The sequence below is a fragment of the Lemur catta genome, chromosome 16 (assembly GCF_020740605.2).
Source record: "Lemur catta isolate mLemCat1 chromosome 16, mLemCat1.pri, whole genome shotgun sequence".
NCBI lineage: Eukaryota > Metazoa > Chordata > Mammalia > Primates > Lemuridae > Lemur > Lemur catta.
The window spans coordinates 20,271,970-20,291,943 of NC_059143.1; the positions used below are offsets into that span (position 1 = coordinate 20,271,970).

At 37.3% G+C, this 19,974-nt stretch overlaps 1 protein-coding gene across 1 annotated transcript in view; it reads right to left on the reverse strand.

Moving 5' to 3' along the window:
• The window catches only part of CDH2 (cadherin 2), a 208,764-nt gene that overhangs the window by 165,585 nt on the left and 23,205 nt on the right, over nucleotides 1-19,974 (reverse strand). Inside the window, exon 2 of the mRNA XM_045527200.1 lies at nucleotides 15,639-15,750. Within this exon, the coding sequence (XP_045383156.1) occupies nucleotides 15,639-15,750 (112 nt within the window). The remainder of the gene's footprint in view (nucleotides 1-15,638; nucleotides 15,751-19,974) is intronic.

Here is a 19,974-nt window from a genome sequence, read left to right on the forward strand (position 1 = left end):
AGGCTAAGACCTAAGTTTTGATGATCCCAAGTTTTGATGAGCAACATTTGAAAGGTCAAGAGTTAATTAAACATTTAGAAAGAGACACATACATGAGCACATACACTCATCTTTATTTATTTGTTTGTTTGTTTATTTTTGAGACAAGGTCTCGCTCTGTGTCAGCCAGTGACTTTCAAACTCCTAGGCTCAAGTGATCTTCCTGCTTCAGCCTCCTGAGTAGCTGGGACTACAGGCTCATGCCACCACACCTGGCTAATTTTTCATTTTTTGTAGGGACAGGGCCTTGCTCTTGCTCAGGCTGGTCATGAACTTCTGACCTCAAGCAATCCTCCTGCCTTGGCCTCCCAGAGTGCTAGGATTACAGGTGTGAGCCACCACATCCGACCAGAATGTTTATTTTAAAAAACAGCTCTTTACACCATTCCTTCAGCAAACCAGATATATAACCAATAAACAATTCCAAAAATCTGAGACGGCACAAGCCACTGAGAATATCAATAAATATCACACAAATAAATAAAATGATCTCTACCAAAAAGTTCAAAAAACATATTCTAAAGTTCCATAGTACTTGACAGTAATAATTCCCTTGTAAGTTTTTTCTGCCCTTTTCACAACTCTATGATTATAGCATCATGATTTTTTCAAAAATATTAAAACTTAGGTTTTCTGCTAGGAATCAAAAAAAATTTTTTCTCAGTGAATTTTCTGTCAGTTTTTCAAAATCTAACACTCTGAATTAAACTTTTATTCCCCTTCTTTGTGAGAAGAAAGGCCACAGGAATAAAGATGATCATAGCAAGGTCCCTATGCAGCCACACTGTGGGTTTTTAATGACACCACCTTCTCTCACATCTGGGCAAGTTACAGGAACACTTGATAGAATCTCCACGTAGCACATCAATCCCTGCCATGGTGATTTTATATTAAGATCTGACCTAGAAAAAGCCCTTGATTTTTTTTTCCTATACTCTCTACCTTATAATATATAAAAAAATCAAAATATTTTGGAAGACATTTAGAAAAAAAATGGTCCATTAGAGAGAGAAAAAAATATTAAGAATAAAGTAAAGACAAAATTGTTCTCAAAGCATTTTTTGTGTGTGTGGCCTGAAACATTGTGAACCTACAGCTTCGTTAAAAATTTCCTTTTACTCAATACTTTTCACTAATTTGCAAGCTAATATTCCTTTCCCGTTTCCATCTTTCTAAATTACTAACTACCTCATTAAAAATAAAATGTCCATACTATTCTCCGCAATAGATAATGCTCTCCTTGACCTCATTTCTTATTTCTCAGTAAATCTCCAAACTTTTGTTCACATTCATTCATTCATTTAATCTATCAACCAATATCAAAAGGCCAGGATTTGTCAGGCATTGTGCTAGGCATTGGGAGTATTAAATAAGTGACACAGCCCCTACCATATAGAGGTGACACCATCTCAGACCTATAGCAGAAAAGTACCGCAATATAGGCCCCCTGAGCAGAGAAACACCTTTTTATGTCTAATGTGATACCTCCCCTTTCTGGCCATATCCACTTACACCAGCCTCTCATTCCCCCGAAATTATGAAGCCTGTACACACGTCCTCACTGAGACCTTCCGAGAGACCCACGATCAGTTAGGACGCAACTCACTGAATGTAACAGAAAACTCATCTCACGCTGCCTTACACAATCGATGGGCCTTATCGGCCAACACAACTGGAGGCTCAGGGATAGGAAAAGCTTCTGGATTATATTAATTCGGCAGTTCAGTAATTTCATCCAGGGCCAGGTTTCTTTCCTTCTCTCCACTCTGCCTGGAAATGCATGACTGACGAGGACTCTTGAGATTATTTGCTTCCTTTTCTCCATTCAGGGAGGGAAAGAACCACAGAAAGAAAAGGAAGGAGGTGGGGGTGAGGGGAGATGAGACAGAAAAGACAAAGACAGGTACAGAGGGAGCCATCTTTCCCTAACCTTGATCTCACGGAGCCAGAGGGCTCCAGGGTGGTCAGAGGAATAGGACTCTCATGTCTCATCCCTAGAACCACAGGTGGACTTAGCTTCTCCTAAAGCTGTGGGCACCAGGAGAGCAGCAGGGAGTGGATACTCACACATTAATTGGAGGAATGGATCTCAGGGGAGGCCACCATAATGTCCCCTACACAACTGATTTCACACAAAACATTCACCTACTGTTTACAGACTTTAAAGTCAGCTTCATTCTTAACATCCTCTCCAAAATCCATAATTGTTTAATTCTCTTTCCCGGCTCTAGATGACTCCCACCCTATCAGCTAACTCAAATCCCTCACTGGCACTCAAGGCTTTTCAAGACTCAGTCTCACCAAATGGTCCACATTTTGGGGGCACATTCTCCAATGAAAATCTTCCTCCCATGTCAACCTGATCTCACACGCACATTCCTTATTTATCTCTCTTCCTTATCTATCCAAGCTGCCCTTTCTCAAATCAGTAATATCTGCTTGATCTGGCCCCTCACTTACCTGATTTTTCAGACACACCCTACGGAGACAGCACAGTATGTCGTAAAGAGTCACCGGAATGGAAACCCCAAAGACTTGAGTTCGAATCAAATCCTAATGCCACCATTTGCCAATGATATGCCTTCAGTAAATCACTTTAAAATTGCTTACACCTGAATTTCCTTACCTGTAACACAGGATTACCACTTTTGCAGGGCCAGTTTACAGATAAGATAATTTCTATAAGAACTCGGCACACATAAGTTGCTTGATAAATAAAATCTATTATCATAACTGAGCCATGAAGTCTCTTGTTTGTTTGCATGCAGTTTTTATGTTTGTGTGTGTGTGCATGCTCTCATATGCTAGATCTTCACTTAACAAGTATTCAGAGACAAACAAGAATATTTATATCTCTATCTGTGCCCAGTTAACTGTTGGCCATTGAATACTGCAAAACTGAGATGCTACTTCATTAGGTATACATCTGACAGTGAAATTGAATTTCTACTTCTTAAATAGAAAACATTCATGACTTAATGTGTGCTGGGTAGATGACTGCTGAAACAAACTACCTGCCTCACTTCCCCCATCCTCCCCGCAAAAATAAAACTAAGAGATGCTGAGAACCCATCAGGATTCAAAAAGGTAAAGAAGCAGGACCAAAGACCCTGGAACAACCCTGAGCTCACTTACTGGCATCTCAAGGAAATCAAGCAAGGTTCTTGAAAAGTGCATGGGAAAACGAATGAGAACCTCGACTACCACCATAGATTTTAAAACCCAGACAAGCAAGTGAGTAGTGGCACATAAGCACTGGAAAAGAGCAAGGTGCCCAAAATGCTCTATCAGAAGCAGGCTTTCTGGAGAGCACTGACATCATGGGCTGGAGGGAAAGTACCCTTCACAGTGGACGGAAATCAGAACACAATAATCCACATTTAGCCACTTACTCATCTTAGGATTTTAAGTGAATCACTTCAGCTCCATGGACTCAGCATTATGTGAAAATAGAAATGCTCCCAGCTCTACCTGACTCACAGAGTCTGGGGCAACTAAAATAAGCTTTATGAAATGGCTCAAGAGTACAAAATGCTATGCAAATACAATCATTTACATGTAACCAATCCGAACGCCAAGGGTAAGGGGTTTCCTACAAATTTTAAGATAGCATTGCTGAAAGGTCCATGTGTGACCTGCAGACATCACGTATCAATAATTTGCCAAACAAAGGATGTATCTGTTAATTCCCTAGTTTTTTTTTTTATTATGGCTGCTTGGAAAATAACAAATTATAAATATTATTTGAGATGAGTTAAACAATTAGGACATTTAAATATAAAACTACTAACACCTGGAGATTGGGGTACTAATATGGGTTGGGAACTCATGTTGTCCACTAATTTCTTAATCCTCAGTGGTATGAGAATACCATACCAGGGCGTTACCAGTTTCAGTAGTTAGTGTGCGATTACCTCACAAGGGACTGTCTTCCTACAATACAAGTGCAATGAGGTGTCTTAATAAATTTGTCTTCTGCATCGACAGAATAGATGACAAGTCAACGAAGATGCCATAGCAGATCTCAGTGACTGAACTGAAGGAATAATTGCCTATATGCATAATATGAAAATCTGCAGGATTTAATTTCACAAAGGAATTAGAAAAACAAACATTCAGCTCTGTTGAGATTTTCCTCTGATCATTTCATTAAGGTGGCTCATTATTTTTTGGCCTTTAAAACCAGGGAGAAATTCTACAAAGAAACATTTATAATTTAAATTATTGCCACAAATTATGATAATTTTCTTTACTACCACAACCAGTAAGTATTATCTGGGCACTGATATTTTCCAAGGCCATAGAGACTTCCTTACACACAGTAGAAAACAAATATTTATTGAATGAAGGTACAAAACACAAATACTTCCCAGGCTATGATAATTTTCTTATCAGTGCTTTCTTAAATTCCTAATACATGCTAAATATAAGAGTACTTGATTTAAAGTTAACTTTTGAAATGAAAGACAAAGTAACAATAAACTAGCCTTGATTTACAGGGTTTGGAATTAGAATACAATACAAAGCATACTAAAATCAAGTGTCAATATAAAAAAAGAACATTGGGAAAGCCAGGGGGTGTTAGAAGAAAATCAAACAAAGTATTACCAGGTGCCTTCCCTTGGCCAGACCACAACATCAGAAGGTCAATGAAGTGGCCAGAAAGGAGGAGCTTTCAGGTCTAGGAGTAAACTGAGAAGTGCAGCTTATGGGCCATTTCCTTTTCTTTTTTTTTTTTGTTAATCAGTGAAGAATCTTAGTCTCAATTTAGTTAACACTTTCATTAGAACTTGTCTCCTTATTTGAGCACCCAGAGAAATAAATATTCAAATGCTTAAGAACAAACAAAAATGTACTAATACTGTATACCGATACGCTCTGACCAATTTTTAACGTGAATAAAAATTTCTTCAACATCCATTTTAGATGTTGGTAATACATGTCCAAAGATAAGATGTAGGTTTCTATATAAAAAGGGAAGAAAGTAGAGTTAATCTATAGCCTCCAAAGTACAACACCTCCAATAATCTATCTGGACTAATATGGTTTGACTGCCTAAACAGAAAGCAAACATAAAATGAACATGATCTGTATTTCTGTTGTGGAAATACACATGAAGGTCAAATATGTAAGTATAATGGAAGATCACCTTTGCCAGAATCACTTGGAATTCACTTGTAAAAATGCATATGCTTAGGACCCAGGCCTCTAAGCCTGGAGTGGACCCCAGGAATCTATATTTTAACTAGCTCCCCCAGGGTAACTCTCAAGCATCCTAAAATCTAAAAACCAATGCTATTGGTTAACAAGAAAGTTAAAACAAAAGAACTTTGGAGAGTTATTTCCTATACTTGTTAATACAGACACTAGAAACAAAAGTTGAACTGGAAAGAGTAAAGCATATAGTGCGGAATTGTGTAACGGTCAATTTAAGAGGTAGTACAATTAAAATCTGGTGAGTGTGTATGTTTCACACTAATGAAGATCTTCAACCAAGGTGAAATGACACATTGTCACAAAGAATGACTGGCTCTTAGACAGAGGCACAGGGTGGTGTGCCCAGGTGTGAAGACACACTTCTTCCAAAGGGGTTGGCACTATCAATTTCATTCTTGATACAACACAGTGTATGAATATTAGCATCAAAGATGATTCCATTTGGAAAGAAGCCTAAAAGACATCTCCCCCCCCCAAATAACAGTAAAGTAAAGCATCCATGAAAGAAACCTAATCCACATTTAAAAAGGAAAAATAATAGATCAAGCTGTTGGTGACTTCCCCCTTACAAGTGAGCAAATCCCAACCAGAATGATCTGTAAAAGATTTAGCAGTAAACAATTAAAGAGGCAAACATTAGACTCCTGCAGAGACACAGTTCCAAACCCAAAGGTACTTAAAGCCATAAAAAATTGTGTTCACATCTCCAAACACCATAAGGAGTTCATCTTTGTTCTATGTTCTATCAGTTTAGGGGATAACCATCTATTGACATAAAAGGCCACAACATGAAATGAAGACTTTTTAACAACTATAAATGTGCTTTAATAAAATATGTGCATTCTTGAAAATAGGTAATTTTTCCTTAAAAGAATGAATATCCCTGCATTTTTCAGCAGGGATCTGAAACAGTCATAACTGAGATTTACATTTCCTGTTACTTATACCTTCAAATATCTGTGATAGGCCTTTTCTACATTGCCTGACATTAATAAATTCTATGTTAAGAAAATCATAGACCACAAATTAAAATATAGTTTTAACATGTGTCTTTAAGGGGATGTAGGCTGAAATTTTTGATTATTTAATGATTTAATGTATGTGTGTACGCACATGTGTGTGTGAGGTTTTTATCCCATCAACTTAACAACTAATGTCATCTAAAACTTGTAGATTTTATTGTATACCCTTTTCTTCAAATGAGGATTTAAAATAAGTACTGGCATTGATTCCTAGGACTACTATGCATCTGGGTTGTCAGTGGAGTCTCCAGACAGTGTTGAAGCTAGGACCTTAAAAAAAAAAATCAACCTACAGGTCTAACATTTGTGTTCAAAAATCAATTTTACAAGTGCAAGATGGTAAGCAGTTCGTCTGAAAAACACCCAGGAGTTTTAGTTAACCACAGACTGAATAGGAGCCAACAGAATGATGTAGCCATAAATAATGCCAATTCCATTTTGGGCTGCACAGAAGTGCTGCATCCACATCAAAAGCAGGAAGAATGCCTTTGTAGCGTGCGTCAAGACACACAAGGTATTAAGTTCAGTTGTGGAGGGAACCTCAGTTTCCTCTATCTAAAGGTAAGAGTAAATCAGAACGCTCAAACGCTGCTGAAGAAATTGTTTGATGTTTAGCCTGGGGCAGAGGAGATTTAAGGAGCCAAGGCGATTATGTTCAGGTATTTGAAGGATCTCTAGAATGCAAGTTTCCTATGACAGGGATTTTGCTTGTCTGTTGACCACCATTGCCTGGTTCCTTGAAAAAGGCCTATCACGTGATGACAAAGATTCAAAATTACTTGTTGAATGAGCAAATGATTAAATCAATGACCTCAGAGCATAAGAGGATATACTAGTTCTGTATGGTGCCAAAGATACCAGCGGGTGAAAATCTTAGAAACATATGCTTCAGTTAAACTTTTTAAGAAATCACTTTTTAACAGTTCGAGCTATCCAAAGATGGAGCAGACTTTGTAAAGGAATGATCTGCTCCTCGTGTGGGGGAAGGGAGTGGCAGTAGTATTCTTGCAGAAACTGGATAACCATCTGTCAAGGATGCTACAGCAATGAAAATGCTGTTTACATCATTGAATACCACAAGGCTTTCATTTTTATCCTCTCTGTCATTTCTGTAGAGGAAACTTCTGCTGACATAAAATCAGCAAGCTGAAATGAAGGGTTTTTAACCATTTTAGGAGTGACTCAACGGAATGTGTTACTGTGGTTCCAAAATGCAGGTACGTAAAAACATCTGTGGAGCTTGTCAAAAACACAGATTTCTAAGTCTAGTTTCTCTAGTCAACTCTATGATATTGTCCTAGCAATTGTCTCCTCTCTTCTGCACCGTCACTCTTTCCCTCCCCGCTGGATACTTTACCCTCATCATACAAATATATTAACTCCCATTTTTAAAAAACTGCCCTTGGTTGATCCCACTGCCCTCATTAAACTATCACCCAATTTCTCTCTTTTCTTTTGATGAAAAAAATCAATCCATATATATATACCCAGCTTCATTCCTCCACTTGACTGCCTAGCACACTCAAATCAAGCTTTTGATCCTTGTCCCCAACAGTTTTTTATCAAAGATATGTTACCTCCATGTTGCTAAATCCAATGGTGAATTCTTAGTCCTCATCTGAGTTGACCCTTGGGTAGCATTTGGCATAAATGATCACTCACTCCCTTCCTTCGAAACATTCCCTTACTTGGCTTCAAAGACATCCCATCCTACCGATTTCTCTCCTACCTCACTGATCACTCTCTCAGCCTCTCTGACTTCCTTATACTTGAGTCCTCAAAGGCTTCATATTTAACCAGTTTCTTTTCTTTGTTTGGTTTCTTCTCCTCGCACTCAGCTCCTTAGTGATTTCACCCTATGTCATGGCTTTACTTGCTATTGGTACACTTACCCCCCACTCTGCAGCCTGGCCCTTTCCACTGACCCCAGATTCATATCCAGATATTTCATTGACATTTCTGGCCTTCAGCTCAACAGATTCAAACTGATCTCCTAATTTTCCCTATCACAGTAAGTAGCATCCTTCCCAGTGTTCAGACAAAATGCCATGGGGTCGTCTTGAACTCCTCTTCCTCACCAGACATCCCGTCCCTCATATTCTGTCAGTTCTATCTCCAAACATATTCACAGAATGAAGTCAGGCCTCTCTCTAGATAACAACTAAAGCAAACCAATGACCAAATATAAGAGCATTTTAACACCATAAAAGTCTTAGAAGAAAACATAGGGGAAAATCGTCATGACCTTGGATTTTGCAATAGATTCTTAGATACAACATCAAAAGCAAGAGGAACAAAAGAAAAAAAAAAGATAAGTTGGACTTTATCAAAATTAAAATATTTCATGCATCAAAAGACATTATCAACAAAGTGAAAAGACTACTATGGTTTAAATGTTTGTGTCTCCCCAAAATTCATGTTTTAATTTTCATCCCCAATGCCACAGTATTAGGATGTGGAGCCTCTGGGAAGACATCAGATCATGAGGGCTCTGCTCCTATTAGCGCACTTATAAAAAAGCCCCAGAGAGCTGCCTTGCTCCTTCTGCCATGTGAGGTTGCAATGAGAAGACGGCCGTGAGGAAGCAGACCCTCACCAGACAATAAATCTGCCAGTGGTTTGATCTTGGACTTCCCAGCCTCTGGAACTGTGAGAAATAAATAATCTATGGCATTCTGTTATAGTAGCCCAAACAGACTAAACCAGCAACCTACACAATGAGAGAAAATATTTGCAAATCATATATCTGATAAAGGTCTGGTATCCAGAATATACAAATAATTCTTATGACTCAAAAACAAAAAGACAATCCAATTAAAAAATGGGCAAAAAAATTTGAATACACATTTCTTCAAAAAAGATATACAAATGATACATATAAAAACATACTCACCATCATCAGTTATTAGGGAAATGCAAATCAAACCATAATGAGGTACCACTTCACACCCACTAGGATAGCTACAATCGAAATAAATGTAAAATAACAAGTGTTGGCGAGTATGAGGAGAAACTGGAACCCTTGCACATTGCTAATGGAAATGCAAAATGGTTCAGCTGCTGTGGAAAATAATTTGGTAGTTCCTCAAGAAGTAAAACATAGAATTAAGATGCAATCCCTTGATTCTACTCCCAGGTATACATCCAAAGGAACTGAAAACAGGTATTCAAAAAAGTACGTATATATGCACGGTCATACCAGCATTAATCACAATAGTCAAAGGGTGAGAACACCTCAAATGTCCATCAACAGATGAATGGATCAACAAATTTGTGGTATATATACCCAGTAAAACACCATTCAGCTGTAAAAAAGAACAAGGTACTGATACAAGCTAGAACATGGATGACCCTCCAAAACATTATGCTAAATGAAAAAAGCCAGACACAAAAGGTTTGTAGGGCCAGAGGTAAGGGGCATCTGGAAGAAAATGCTTAAAGGTAGAGTGGTTTACATTGAAGCGATGGAAATGTTTTGGAACCAGATAGATGTGGTACTTGCACAACATCATGAATGTCTTAACTGCCACTGCATTGTTCACTTTAAATTAGTTAATTTTATGTTATATCAATTTTTTTAAAATTCAGAATCCAATCCCTTCTCCTATCTACACTGCTACCATCTTGGCCCACACCACCAGCTTCTTACACCTGGATTATTGCTAGGATCCTACCTGGACTCCCCTTCCTCTCCTGCCCCTTTGGTCTGTTCTCAACACCACACACAGAATGATATCGTTTTCAAAGTCAGAGCATGTCCGTCCTCTGCTGAAAACTCTCCAATAGATCTTCAGTTCCTCATAGTCAAAGCCAAAGTCCTTACAATGGTCTACAAAGCCCCACACAAAGTAGCCCATTACTGCTCTGACCCCAGCTGACCTCATCCCTTCCTTTCTCCAGTCTGGTTAACCAGGCTCCTTGCTGCTCTGCCAACACTGCAGACACACTCCTGCCTCAGGGCTTTTGGACTTGCCGTCTGCTCTGTTTTTAACGCTCCTTCCCTAGACATCTACAGCCTTTGGACCATCACCAACGTCAGTTCTTACTCAACGGTCTCCTACACAATGACGCTAACCCTCACCATCCTATTTAAACTGCAGAAGCACATTCTCCCTAGTTCCTTCCTCTGCTTTATTTTTCATCTTTTTAGCCATAGCTTTTATCACCATCCACCATACAGTGTCTATTACTTATTTATTGTGTTTATTTTCTACTCCCCACCAGATGCTTACTAAAGAGCCTAAAACGACAAAGAGTAAGGGCCTCTCTGATCTTAAAAGGATAGATTTTAAACCATGTGGGTGCCTGCTTGCTAATATGTTTGTACGTGTGGTAGATGAAGAACCGTGACTTGCTTTCTTTAACACGTATCTCCTGGCTGCATGTTTGTGAGGGAGCAGACCTCAGCTACTCCAAGTTGCTGAACACCATGAATAACTGTGAAAAGACTTAGAAAAAAAGTGACCACTCACACTGGCTTATCTCAGTTTGCAGCGCTGCATTAAGAAAGCTAGACCTAAAATACATCAAAAGAAATAGAAAAAATTCCAAGTATTAAATAAGGTCTAAATGGTTACAACGAAAATAAGGGTGAAAGTTCTTGGTTCCTGTATTGATCTCATTATATAGTTAATTATTCTTAACAAACAAACAAAATTTACCACATGATTTAAAAGAAGTTCTCCACCCCTTAAAATGTACACAGTTGCATTTCGTTTGTTCCTCCTTAGAGTTTATCATCAATATCCAAGAGATCAATCTCTATACTTGGTGCCATTTTCCACAATCAATTGGAAATCAATAAAGTGCAAGGACCTGGCTGGCTTTATAAACAAGATGTGTATAAACCTATTTTTCAAATATTTTAAAACATTTACACATTCAATGACAAAAAAGGATTTATCGAAATACATAAATAAAACCAAAAGCCATGGGTTTATAACAGATTAATACAAGCCTCTTTCTCGATCCAATAGTATGCATTATACAAAAGTATTCAAATTATTCAAAAATAAAGCAGTTGTACAGTTGCATAGTCCTTCTAAACTAATAAAAATTATTTCAGTTCTGTTATCTAAAGATGCCATACTGCAGCTTCCTCTGACCATGTTAATGCAGACAAGCCTCAATCAGTAAGCACACTAATCTAAATCAAATTCCATCTAGTTGAAAATAATCATCATGCACTGCCCAGAGATGGTGAGTATGAATGGATTACTGAAAATATTCATGGTAATTGCAGATTGCTATTTATGTTGACCAGATTTGGAGGAGTTTACTTAGTGAAATATCTACGCATGCAGACCACCAATGCAAAACACACAGGAATATCACTCCTGACATCCACACTAAAAACAGCCTAGGATCTGCTCTGCAATGTCATGGTGCGGTTGTTATTACATAATGTCAGGTACACTGCTGGTGACAAAATGAAAATTTATGGTTGCAGTTATTTTACTTTCAAGAAATAGGCTACCACAAGAGATTTTTTTTTTTGCCTAGTTCAGTGGAGTGTAAGTTAAATATTAAGGACTGAATATTAATGCCATCTTCCAAAGCCCTAGATTTTTCTGACTGTAAACAGGTATGCACAAATCAATGACAATAATTGAAAAGTATGTTTTAATTATAGAGAGTATTGTTTAACTTATAGTCCCTGATTCACAAATATATCTAGTAACACACAGTGGTAAGTGGGGAATCTAGTAACTTACAGTGGTAAGTGGGGAATAAAGAAGACAAGCTCCCAGATAAAGTTGCTACAAAACACCTGGATAGTTAGGCTGGCTCCCAGGAGACTTCACCCTTCTCTGTGTTACATCACGGTACTTTTTTACCATCACCATCATCAGAACTAGACTGGAAATCAGGAAACCTGGGTTCTTATTCCAAGCCTGCTGCTAACAATCTAAAGAGCTATATAATCATGGGAAAAGTCTATAATCTCTCTGCACTCTAATTTGCTTATTTGTAAAATGAGGAGGTTGGCGATAAATGCTTTAAAAACAGAATAGGAAAATGCAAGGTAAAAATGCCTACCTAGACACATTAAAATTGATCCAAATTTATAAAGGCAAACACATATATGCCACAGGATAAAAAAAGGAATGTTTTTCACCAGAGGGGAAAGAGCAAAATGACAAAACATTATGAAATTAAATGGTGATGAGGATGCTGAAAAGAACATACTTTTAGCCCTCTAAGAAAGAATCCTACAAAATACAAAAAAAAAAAAACTATCCAACTCTATATTCCCTTTGACCTAGTAATTCTACTTTTAAACACAAATCCCCAAAGAAAATATCCCTAAAGAAAAATCAAAGTTCTCTAAAAAGAATCTCCATAGCAGCACTATATGTAAGAGAGAAAAACTGGAAACAACCTGTATGTTCAAAAATAGAGGCACAGTTAAGCAAAATCTGGTTTTGCTAACAAAATGGAACAAAGGCCTATATAGCTATTTCTTAAAATACTGAACTATCTTCAAAGAGTGGATTATTCATGTGATAGCACATGAAATATAAAGGTTGATCACAAAATATCCTCTTTATTACTTCACAAAAAGCATACTGATGAAAACCAGAAGAGAAACTGAAGAGATATAACTAGTTCTTTGAGGTTGTTTTTTGTATAAAATTCATTACAATAGCAAAATATAAAAGGGGAGTGGGTAGGATGAAATGTTCTCTAAGCTGCAGTACAGTTTGTACATTTCATGCTCCTTCTATATAGTTCTTCTAAGGTGACTAACACCACCTTGTATCTCTATCTAATGCTTAATGTTTCTCAAGCACTTTCACAAAGATTATGCTACTTGTTTGAAAAATGATCAGCATTCATAGCACTGATACACCAAAATATTAAACTTAGTACCAAAAGTGTGCCAGATGTACCTCAGGAAACCATACTATACATATTGGTGAACCATTGTCTTCCTCTCCCCCAAATGTCATCAGTGGGAAATTTAAGGAAGCATCTAGAATTAGGAGTTATGATCCCAATGGGCTCATAAGAGTTCAGTTTCTAAAGTCAGCCTTAATACCATAGAACATGCTATGAAGCAAATGCCTTGGAAAACTGTCACATACCTCTTATGTACAATTACTTTTTTCCTTAAACACTATAGGCCATGAAGCTATAGTAAAAATGATCACCCTGGTTGTCCTAGAAATAGATTCTCTTCAGCTATAGTATACATAAGGTGAATGGGCTTAAACTACAGTACACAGAATTCACAGATATAATTATAGAATGGTACTTGGCTTCAGTGCATAGACACAGCATTGGATTGTCATTCCACTAAAAACTCCAAAAAGATATAAAAGGTAAGGAACTAGAATTATTATAAGAAACAATTCTCCAAAAGAAACATTAACTGGTGATAACATTCTAGTAATAGAAATGTTGAGGCTCTACAAAAATCTGTATAAATTTTCTTCCTCCCCCAAAATTATCTTTTCTTCTAATAAGTATTTTAAAACAGTATGTTTTAACCTTTCAGCTGCTTGTGTCCTTTAACATAGTCTGAGAATGAAAAAGAAAAAAAAGTAATGGTGTTTTATGTGGAAAACTGTTAGAAACAAGGCTACAGACTAAAACTGGGAACACACAGATATACCAAAACGGTAGAAATTCTACCAGAGCCCATCATAAACACTTCTCTCAGTAATGGCTAGAGCACAAAGTAAAAAATATTTTCAATCTTTCACACTTACAGCTTTAGCAAAATTCTCAAATTTCTAGGTTATACTAAAAAGACACTGGAAAGAAGCTATATCCAATTTGTACTGTCAGCAGCATTATCTAATAATTAGAACACAAGCTATCATTTTCAAAAGTATTCAACATGCCAAAGTCACTAATCTTAAGTCAATAGTTTCTAGTGACACACCATGTGTTTATTTGTAATCAACAAATTATAAGCTTTTAGGAAAAAGAATTACCCATTTAAAAACGAATCTCAAAAATGTTGCAAAAATGCAACAAATTCCATTGACATTTTTATGTCTGAATTATTCCATAGAGTTGTATCAATATATTTTGCATAGCCAAATAATATGCATAAAGTATGCAGAAGAGCTCTAAGATTCATATTAAGTTAAAGAAAATCTACACACTGTGATTTGAATTAAACCTCCATTATCCATTAAATGAGATAACAGTTCTTTGTTGAGACAGACTAACTCAAAAACATTCACCCATTAAAATACCATGTAATGAGGCAGGGACAGGAGTGTGCCTTTAAAAAAATTAAAAATCAACTTCAGAAAGATGGCACAGGTGTATGCAAAGCCTAATTTAAATAGAAATTAAAATAAAATGTAACCAGCACCCAAGAACTTTAGCAGCCAAGAGGCCATTTACATTTCAAAGTCCTCTAGCTATGGTATTCTTAAGTATTGCACCACTACAGTTTGTCAGTGCTGTGGAGACACTTCAATTAAGGCTGTGTGGTAGAGCTCTGTGTAAATTAATTAGTTGAGGTTACACAGATTTTCTAAAAGCAGCTCTCTAAAACAGCCTCAGAGATATGCAAGATTTGTGGGGAATCAGAATCTAAATACAACTTACTAATCAATTCTTCTTGCTTTCACATTTCAATGACATTTTGTGTAATAATAAATAAGCCCATGAAAATACTACTAACCAAAATTCTATCTGCTTTCAATTAGAGCTAAAGGAAGGGACTTTCAATTTTGCTTTTGATACTTGGGTTTTATTTCAGATTTTATCTAGACTTATTGGCAAGAGTTTCCATATGATAACTATAATGAACTTGATCCATATTTAAATGGGAAATGAGACTATATTTGAAATTCACATATGCTACAACTAAATCAGCTATCTAGTAATTGCTATAAACAATGTCATAACAAAAATACAGACTTCATGCTCCCGCAGTGAGACTTGTTAAATTTGCTCGATATGATTTAACTAAAAATCAAAGTTTGATAGGTTTTATCAAAGATAATAATTTTTTCTTTAATTCAAAACACTAAGTGAATTTTTGCTGTAAGTAATTTTTTTAAAACCATTAGAACTAGATGTTTGGTAAATATCCTTCAAAATACATAAAATGTATGCAGAAAAATAGTAATAATCAGTTACAAAGGTTTCCTATGGCAAATTTTAAAGGGAAGACATCTGAAGTTTTCAAGAGAACAGGGGACTTCTAATTATGTATATAAGAGATTCATGAGCTCTTCTGTAATCCTAAAATAAAGTCCCTACAGTCTCATTACAGTGATTGTGAAAAATTCATACTTGTTATACAGTGGAGATGATTTAGACTTTTATAATGGCTAATTTGTTTCATGAGCACGGACACTGTATGTACAAATATATCTTTTGAGATAGTACCACTGAGAAGAGGCTGTCCTTCATGCACATCCTTCGATAAGACTGCACTGTAAACATCTTCAGGAAATCCAGTCTTGCATAATGCGATTTCACCAGAAGCCTCTACAGACGCCTGCAACACAAGAAAAAAAAAATGTGTGCAATGATTGCTACCTCCTTCAACTGAGAAACATTCCACTTGGCATAAAGCCTCATTTTTTCCAACTATCTTGTACAAACAACCCCTTTGTTTCTGAATGGTTACAATTAGAATGTAGAGGGCAAAGGGTTAATCATTTTGATAACTGGAGTAGAAGAAACAAATCCCACTTGTCTAGTCCAATAAAATCTAAATAATACACATTCTAGCTTCTTCCAAGGGCTGAACATTTCCATTAAAATGGTCATTGTGACTGAAGAACTATCAAGTGGGCATGAGTTGGGGCACAGCCAAGTAAGTAGTCTTTGAGCTCCACAAATCACCATCACTAACTCAACTTTTCAAGAAAAATGTATACATTCAAGTACATAGATCTTTATATTCTCATCTAATTTTCTATGAAGCTTCTTTCAATATATCTTGGTCATGAGAAATAATAAAATTATAACATACTTAATACAGGATATATAATATTTTATGCCAAGTAAAACCAATCAATCAAAATGATATATTACTATAATTTGAAGGACATGGATGCATTAAAGATACAAGTAAAGCTTAATACAACTATGTTTCTTTTGTATACATGAAATCAGAAAGTATCTATTGCCATCTTCTCTATCATCATATACAATTACATCACATATAATTACTCAGTGTGCTTAAAACTCAAGTCATGCCTACTACTATCCAGCCAACCCTCCAATCCACCAATAAGGATCCAAATACAGGAGGAGGAAGAGTCGACTGAGGCCACCCAAAGGAGGAATTCCACTAGCCACAGAGACAGCATTAGGAGCATTCTACACAGGTGGGGAGAATCAGAAATTGAAAGGAAGGAGAAAAGGAAGTCCCAGAAACTGGGAAACCTCAGAACAGTCATCTGGATGAACCAATACACTACAGCTTCATAATTAAAGGACTACTTGAATTATGCATGTGAAATTTTGTAAATACCCACATAACAAAAATCCAGACTAACATAATAAACTGTTCTTTTCAAATGTGAGAAAATATAGAATAAATTTAAACTTTATTAAATATTACACAGCATTTATTCTCAAAAGCTGTTAGAAGCAACAGTGAGATACTAGTTCAGACCCATAAAATTAGTAAACAGTTTTAATTCTGTTATGTGCAAGAACGGATTTTATCAAGTCAAGGATATAGAGGAACCAGCCGCATACAGACGTGAGTAAGCTGGTACAGTCACCTTGGGGTATATTTTCACAAATTCTAGTAAAGATGAATTTCAATATATCCTACATTTAAGTATATTTCTAGTGAAACTCCCCCATGAGTGTTCCAGTAGACATGCACAGGAATGTTCTCTGAAGCACAGTTGTAGCAGCAGAAACTAAAAACTGCCTAAATGTCCATCAATAGGAGAATGGACGAATACATTGTCACTTACCCAAAAAAAGAATACTTAACAATATTCAAGTGTAAGAACTGGAACTACACTTATCTACAAGGCTATCTCTCAAAAGCAAAACAAAACAAAACAAAAAGTCAGTTTCTGTAAGTTCCATGCAAGAATGGAGAAATTTAATCATAAATCAACCCAGGGTTAACTGTTATCTTTAGTAACTTCAGAGACCTATTTGTGCAACATCCGAAATTCAGAATGAGGGCAAAGCATATCACAGTATGAATTTTGCAAAAAAAAACAGAAAGCATGACTGATGATTCCATTTACATAAAATTTAAACACAAAAGATAATATAATGATATGGACACATACATACGTAATAAGAATATAAAAATGGATAGGGTAATGAGAAATACCAAATTTAGAATGGTGGCTACCCCAGGAGAATAACAAATAGGAAAGGCATCAGAAAATAATGTACAGGTGGCTTCAATTTTATCTGTAATAATTCATATTTTTCCAAAAAGACTTTGAAGCAAACAAGGCAAAATGTGAACAGCTGCATAGGCACATGGGTACAAATTATATTATCCCCTACATGTCCTATATGCTCTGCATATTTCACAACAAAAAAAGAGAAAACATTAGGAACTAACTGAGAAGTAAGAAATGAGGCTTCCAACGTGCATCAAGTTCGGGACACTGGGAGATACATTCTGACACGTGACACCTGTAAGCACCCAGACCCTTATACTGAGCTTGGCACAGAGCAGCACTCAGTAAGAGAAAGCTTTTGCTTTTAGCTAACCCAAACCCAGGGAACTCCCCAGTCTGCCACATAAAATACACAAATGTGTTTGTAAACCTATGTTCCATAAACTTGTTAAGGGTCTGCCTCTCCACATCTAGTCCAGGTTTCTAACAGAGGTGAACCGTGGCAGGTGCTAGCCCAGAAAGGTAGGCCGGGGCAGAGTTCCTCAGGGCAGCAGTCCAGAAGCCAACAATGGAAGGCAGCTAGCAAGTAGGGGTCACATTTCATCCTGGGCTTTTTGGTTAAGACAGCCTACAATTTTATAGGTAAGCACCCAGAGATCAATGAAGTCGAAAGATCAGGGGAAAACAGCAAGCTTTTCTTCAACTCTGCAACCTGGGTCTTGCTTCCCAGTGGATCTGTCCTAAGGTAGAGCAATCAGCAACACCGTGCTCCTAGTTCAAACACATAAGAATGGGGTTTCAGGGCCACATGGAGGTTGTCAGGAATAAAGTGAACACTCACTTCTGAGTTTCAGTCACTGCCTTACATCCGAAAAGGGAAGGTCTGTCCTCAGTGTACTAGCCCTTCTTAACCTCTCTGTGCTCATTTTCCTCATGTATGGAAAGGCATCTAACGGCACAGGTGGACTGGGAGAATTACTGAAACAATGTTTGTAAAACACATCTCTAACACTGGCTACGAATATTAAATACCATCGATTACTTTGAACAATTTCATATTTATCTTAAACAGCTGGAACTTTTCTAAATGCTTCTTCCTCAGGACAAAATGGATCCACAAAATAATATGCTATGATTCATCTATAAGGTGTTTTCTTAAAGCCGGTCTCCATAAAATTATTAAAACATTTATTACTATTTATTTATTATTAATTTCCTCTCTTAACTTTCAGTCCCAAAGTAACAGAGTTAAGAAGCTCAGAAAACAAATAGGAGGCACTCAAATGAACGTGATCTCCAACATGGAGCTAGTGCAGGCTTACTCTGTGCCGAGCACGGCATTGGTGAATCAATATCCCATTCAATTCTCCCAGCAACCCTACAAGGCTGTGGCTGGTCCTAGGTCTGATATTGCCGAGTACAACAAAGCTGGTAAGCACGATCCACCCAGGGAAGCTGACACCGCTCTAGTGATAATGGCTTTTTGGGCATTGAAAGTTCTCTATTCTAATCCATGGCTAATGCTTGAATGTTCTACAGCAGTGGTTCTCCATTGGGGACAATTTAGGCCCCCAGGAGACATCTCCCAATGTCTGGACACATTTTTGGCTGTCACTCCTGGGATGGTGAAGCTACTGGCTTTGAGTGGGTAGAGGCCAGGGACGCTGCTAACCACCACACAATGCACAGCACGGGATCCACAGCAAAGAAGTACTCAGTCCAAAATGTCAACAGAGCTAAGGTTAGGAAATCCTGTTATACAACTATACATGAAAAAAGGGGTGGCCACCTATCCATTAACACCCCCAGCAGTGGGAAGGAAGCTCACTATTTCTTCAAATAGCTCATTAAACTCCTGTTGGAACACCATCCTTGAGAAAAGCCAACACCCAGCCCCTGCGGCTCACTCACCCCCCACGTGCACTGATCAGCTCTGCCAGGCCCAGGACAAAGCGCTGGAAGTTCAGAGATGAGAAAGAGGAACCCTCCCCTCAACAAGTTCACTGTGGGAACAAGGAGGAGGTTTTGAATAATATGCATTTTCCTAATATTTGAATAGTGCAGGCATTGGCAAGCTGTCTCTATACTGGCTAGACTGTAAATACTTCAGGTTTTGCAGGCCACAGGATCTCTGCCGAAACTACTCGATCTGCTGTTGCAGCGCAAAAGCAGCCATAAGTAATTGGTAAAAGAATAAACATGGTTTTGCTCACTCTAATACAATTATAGGTACCCCAAAACCCGAGTTTCATTTAATTTTCAAGTGTTGAAAGATATTATTTTTCTTTTGATTTTTTGAAAAGCATTTAAAAATGTGAAAAACATTCTTGGCCACACAAACACAGGCAGGAAGCAGGGCTGTAGTTTGCAGATCCCTGGAATAACATGGT